The 6,200-nt window shown below is 36.6% G+C and overlaps 1 protein-coding gene across 1 annotated transcript; it reads left to right on the top strand.

The window, feature by feature from the left end:
* The first annotated feature begins 84 nt into the window (after positions 1-84).
* Positions 85-6,195, top strand: LOC306991151 (vascular cell adhesion protein 1). Its single transcript, XM_079598712.1, has 9 exons — positions 85-305; positions 1,479-1,721; positions 1,819-2,148; positions 2,934-3,185; positions 3,304-3,630; positions 3,736-3,978; positions 4,075-4,302; positions 4,395-4,649; positions 4,834-6,195. Exons 1-9 carry the CDS (start codon positions 251-253, stop codon positions 5,001-5,003), a joined length of 2,103 nt encoding a protein of 700 aa, XP_079454838.1. The 5' UTR covers positions 85-250; the 3' UTR covers positions 5,004-6,195.
* The last annotated feature ends 5 nt before the right edge of the window (positions 6,196-6,200 follow it).

The raw sequence follows: 6,200 nt of genomic DNA, 5'->3' as shown, positions 1-6,200 counted from the left end.
TTTTTTAATTTCTTTTAGCGTCAAATTATATATATATATATAAAACATTGCCTCAGAGGCAAAAAAAAACAGAGGGTTTCCTCTGAGTCTGAGCAGGATTTCCTGTTCAATTGCCAGCTTCTTAGATGCTTCACACACCATGCCTTTGACAGTTAGAAGAAAATAAATCCTTTTCAACAGCAACCATCCATCTATCATCCATCTCTGGCATTACCGCTTCATCACTGCCAATCATTCGTTTGTGCCGACAATGCTTCTGCTTCAACGGTTGATGGGTCTCTTGCTGATCAACTTTGTTCATGGCGGTAAGTTCTCACCATGTTGTCTTGCTGTGGTTTCAGTCATGTCTTTAAGCATTGTCATGGCTAAAGGGCCAAAAAGTCAGGGATCGAGTTCATAATGTTTGTAACCATGTTTCTTTCATGTCTTTGTAGCCTTATTTCTACTAAAGCCAAATCTGTTTTTCTTGAGATGGTCTCAGATGATGTTGTTAGATCTGAATGTTCTTTTACACGTATAAATATGTTTTAAAGCTACGGCACTTTGCAAAGTTTTCCATCTGATTTTATCTGACAGATGATATTAATTTCTAAAGCCAGACACAAGTACCTTTTTTCTTTATTTCTTCTTTGTAACTTTTGAACGATTTTGAAGGGTGTGCCAGTTGTTAAGTCTCTGAACAGAAACTAAAGCACATGCTGACAGTTCTTCAAGTAGGTTTCACACTTCTAACGCCCAACAGTTTAACACATTTTGACCTTTGTTTTTCTTCTGTACTCAGGGTGGGAACATATGCATGAGATAATTTCATGAACTTTTATAGAAGCAGAATATTGATTTAATTACTAAGTTTTAGTAGTTTTTTTAGATTGATAGTTACTATGGTCTTTTGAATTATTTTCATGGCATCGTTTAAAGGCGTTCAACAGTTTGGTAGGTGGTTGTTTCCCAGCGTATTAGAAAAAAATAGCACACCTCTACTCAACAAGCCACATGATTTGTCAATAATATTTGCTGGATAATAATATCTGAACTGCAGGGTCAGTTACGTACCAAAGAGTACGATTTAGAGTAGTGGGTGGTTTGTTCCCTATGAGCAAAAGAAAAACTAATGCTTGCCTTAACAACCACTATAAACACACCAAAACAACGCAGTCAAAATGACTCATCTCATCATAGACGAAATAAAGTCTGAATAATGACATGAGGTGATACTGTTACTGTATATGCTATTCTTCTCTTTGGATAAATACAAGCCACACAATTCATGAAATGTGTAAATGCTAAATTCTGGATGTTTATCAGATTTTGTCACATCAAGCATAAAAAAGTCTGTAGCAAAGGCAAGGCGTTCAGTTTACGCAAAGGCAAGTAAGTAGGCGTTCAGTTTACGTGATGTTTGTTTACAGTTTTACTAAATCTTTAATGAACTCTAATACTACTTTTCACATAAAACTGTCTTCGTTCTCTTTTGACAGACTGCCCCATTTCCTTCAACCCTCCTGAGGTGGTGGTTCAATATGAAGCTTCATTCTCAGTAAACTGCTCCACTAACATGACGGATGATTTTGACTTGAGTTGGGGGGCATTTAATGACACACTGGGCAACATTGGAAAAATCTTCAAAAGTGGTGATGTGACAAACTGGGAGATGCAGCTAACTTGTCACATTCGCTCTAATGAAACACAGTGTTCACAGAATCTCTCATTTATTGTGTACAGTGAGTTTTTATTTTATTTTAAATCATGCAAAACTAATTATTTTCTGGAATTCACTCCGGACTGTGGAAATCAATAGCTCTGAAATCTGTTCCACAGAGACTCCAGACAGTGTGTCCATCAGCACTGTGAATCACAACGGACCAATGACGGAGGGAAACCAGTATGAGCTCCAGTGTGACGTTCTCAATGTTGCTCCTGCTCAGAATCTCACTGTCAACTGGTACAAAGGACAGACTCTGGTGAATCAATCCATCTTCACTGACACCATCAAGACTCCAGTCAGTAAAACATCTAAACTCCTGATCCGTCCAGACAGAGCTGATGATGGAGCTCAGTACTGGTGTGAAGCAGAGCTGGGACTGGGAGAAGAAGGACCTCGGCCTCCCCCTAAAGTCACATCTGATCGTCTCAACATTACTGTACATTGTAAGTAAGATCCATCAGTTTATTAATCTTTTAAGAACATCTGTTGTCCAAATCAGACTTTTGGTTGTAGCACTTACCATGTGACACAGTGGCTGTATCCGAAATCGCATACTTCCCCTCAATACAGTATATGACCCAAGAAGTATATATGTCTGAATTCACAGTACTCACAAAAGAGTAGACAAAAAGTGTGCATACGATAGACACCTTAGTATCCCACGAGGCCACAGGAGAGGATTTGTGAATGGCAGTGAAGCGATGAAACTGACTCTGGTCACATGATAATGACAGCATGGCGAATGTAGTTCATCCAGATTACATTCATACACTTAAGCACTGTATTAATTGATAATAATATGAAAATGTATTTCTAATATTTGTATTATTTTATGTAGGAATACATGTGCATGTGAATATTGTCTAGTAAAATGGAATACAAAATACTCAAAAATACATGTTTTAATTTAAAAAAGTATTATTGAAACAAATTGTAGTACATCCGTTTAATTAAAAAACTAAATTTTGTCGATTTTGACCGCTGAGGATCATAAGTGTTACCACATAGTTAAAAGACATGTTTTTTTTTCATTCCACTGCCCTGCATCTCGTGTTTTTAAATGCATTCAATGTAATTTTCTCCTAAAGCATTACTGTTTTATTGCTCACACTTTGCTAAGGAAAGGTGTTTCATCAGATAGATGATTGAGTGCCCAAACTGATTTTTAAATGATGCTGTTATTCTGTGATAGAGATTCATTTGTTTTCAATCACATCCAATTCTGTAGACAGTGAATGTCCAGTTCAGGTCAACCCACAGAGAGTTGTTGTGAAGTACGGCGGAAATGTGTCAGCCGACTGCAGGACTTCTATCCAGCATAAAGGAATGGGATGGGAAGCCAGTGAGGGAGCAGTGGCCATGAGCAAAGACAGTCTCGTCACATGGAGAGTTTCAGAACTGACAGAATGGGACATAAAGCCATACTGCTTCATAAACCATAAGGAACAGTGTAACGCGACTCTCCCAGTGACTATTTACAGTGAGTATTTACTATAAACAGTTTCCCTGTTATTGATATTGTTGTATTATCATTCTCAGAAATATCTACTGTACATTCATGACTGCAGATATCAGAGAGTGTAAATCTTCCTCCACAGAGACTCCAGACAGTGTGTCCATCAGCACTGTGAATCACAACGGACCAATGATGGAGGGAAACCAGTATGAGCTCCAGTGTGACGTTCTCAATGTTGCTCCTGCCCAGAATCTCACTGTCAACTGGTACAAAGGACAGACTCTGGTGGATCGATCCATCTTCACTGACACCATCAAGACTCCAGTGAATAAAACATCTAAACTCCTGATCCGTCCAGACAGAGCTGATGATGGAGCTCAGTACTGGTGTGAAGCAAAGCTGGAACTGGGAGAAGGACCTCGACCTCCTCCTAAAGTCACATCAGATCCTTTCAACATTACTGTATATTGTAAGTAAACAAAATATTGTATTATCTCCATTCTCCACACATGTAAAGAAGCTAGAAATGCTCTTAAAATATATACTGATAAGTTTTTATGTTCTTCTTTTTCAGATGAGCCAAACATTATAGATTGTCAGGACTGGTCTCCAACGACAGGGACCTCCTTGGATTCATATCCAAAATCATATTCTCTTGTGGGTAACCCTTCACCAGACATCTCTTGGAGACGTGAATCATTACCTGGCCAACTCAATGCTTCTATACTTCTTAACACGTATGATTCTGACGAATATGAAATCACTGCCAGTAATGAACATGGCAAGTCCACGTGTATCATAAACATCACAGTGGAGTGTAAGTGTGAGAATTCTTTTGCGTTAAAACCTGATGTTTTGTGTCTCTGATTGTCTTTCTGTTATCAAATTTTTTTTTTTTTTTTTTTTTAAATAGACCCTCCAAAGCTGAACTGCAGTGAGAGCTACGAAGTAAAAGAGGAAACACCCTTCCAACGTCCTTGTGTAGCTAATGGATTACCAGAGCCTGATGTCTCCTTCTACAAAAATGGAAAACTTATCAAGCTTCCCTATTATCCCAAATGGAATGATGGTGGCTTGTATCAATTAAATGCAACTAACAAACATGGATCTGTGAATTTTACATTCACTCTAACGATCCTGCGTACGAAATTTTTTTTTCTTCAATACTTTATATATTTCTTTAACAACCTTTGACACTGAAATAAAAAATACAACGTTCTACTTCCAACACAGATGCCCCAGTGTTTCATCCCAGCCAAGACAAGTTTGATGTGGTTGAAGACAGCAATATAACCCTAGAGTGCTATTCGACTGGTAAACCAGAGCCTAATATGACGTGGAGCTTTGAAAATAAGATCATCTCCACTGGGTGGCGCAACATCACTTTTAACATCGAGAGAGCCACGTCTACCAGAGCTGGAGTTTATACATGCAGTGCCACGAATCAATTTGGACATCAGGAAAAGACCTTCAAAGTGGAGATAAGAGGTTAGGGCTACGACTGTGATAATAATCTGATATTGATTCCCCATGCCATGAGATATTAACAGATTTTGGTTATGTGATATTTTACTGTTGAGTAATTTAACCACAAAATGAATGTTATGCTATATATTTTGAGTTTTATATTAGATCTTTATTAACTGAACCTACATTTTGCTTTTTCCTTTAGGCAACTCTCCAAACTACATTCCAGTTGTTATAGCGGTTGTTGCACTGATTGTTATAATCATCGCAGTACTTATCTATCTGTGGATAAAGAAACGATCAACTGGAAGTTATCAAATAGCAGCCAATAAAGCAGTAGAAATGCATCCGTTAAACAATGGTGGCACATGCTAACATTGAACAAAGATGATATTGCCTGTTGAACATCATTCAGATTACATACGTTCAATAAAAACGGGTGGGCTATCTATCCCCCAGTTTCACAGACAAGGTTAGCTAGACAAGCTTGTCCCATGACTAAAATGCATGTTTGAGTCTAGCCTAAGTCAGTGGCAGTGCCATTGTTTTTGTCTCAAGATTAATACCAGTAATGTTTTTTCTTCCGTCTGATGCACGTTTATAAAAGCTACTTAAATGCCCTAATTAAACTAAGGCCTAATCCTGGCTTATATCTAAACCCTGTCTGTGAAACCCGGGCCTTCAATGTGTAAAAGCTCAAAGCAGCATGCGCTGTCACGTGTGTGACTATGTGTCAGTGTCAAAGAAGAATGTCTTGGATGTTAAAAAAAGAAACGTATCAAGTTATCTAATCACATGACAACAAAATGTTTTCCTGTATGTCGGTTAGCCTATGCCTAATACTGATTTTTATTTGCTGTAAAAAAGTGTTACCAACTATGTTGTGAGATTGTGGGTTTAAAGTTGGGTTAATGGCTTGTGTGAAAAGAAAAAAAGATGTTGTGTGTTGCATAACTTATTACAGTTGTTAGAAGTATTTATGCACAAATCTGTAGTTGAATTCTGCATGGTCAGATATAGTAATATGCCTATTTTGTTATTTAATACTGATGCAATAAAGGATAAAACACTGTACAAAACGTTTTGAAATAGAATAATGTTTTAAAACAAAATTAATTTGTAGATTAAAAAAAAATAATAATAATGAAAGATCATACTACTTACATACGACATACTACTTTTAACTTAGAGCACAAAATGTGTAAAGTTACTCTTAATTCAGACAGTCAAAACATATTAATTAGAGGAATATTCGTTAAATCATTTTTTTTTAATTACTTCTGCATGGCTTAATAGATTCAAACTAGTTGTCTAACTGACAATTGTATGATATCAGCTACCTTCATGGGCATTCATTGGATGAACATAAATCACTAATTTTAGATCAATTAAAATATTATAGATTTATAAGCAGATATATATATATAATTTTTTTTTTAAGAAATGTAAATTACCTAGGTTGTACATGTAATGAGGGTGAATTTACTTGGATTAATGACTGAAATTTATATATAAAACAGCTGAATGTTTTTTTTTTTACTGATGGATAAAATTTATGGAAAATGGTTTCAG

This window comes from Phoxinus phoxinus (assembly GCF_949152265.1).
Source record: "Phoxinus phoxinus genome assembly, chromosome: 1".
In the NCBI taxonomy this organism is placed as follows: domain Eukaryota; kingdom Metazoa; phylum Chordata; class Actinopteri; order Cypriniformes; family Leuciscidae; genus Phoxinus; species Phoxinus phoxinus.
This window is presented reverse-complemented; position numbering and strand designations above follow the sequence as displayed.

Coding starts and splice junctions, on each gene's coding strand:
- LOC306991151 (XM_079598712.1), top strand. CDS start 251: ATGCTTCTGCTTCAACGGTTGATGGGTCTCTTGCTGATCAACTTTGTT. Junction 3,631..3,735: donor TTTCAACATTACTGTATATT/GTAAGTAAACAA, acceptor CTTCTTTTTCAG/ATGAGCCAAACATTATAGAT. Junction 4,650..4,833: donor CTTCAAAGTGGAGATAAGAG/GTTAGGGCTACG, acceptor TTTTTCCTTTAG/GCAACTCTCCAAACTACATT.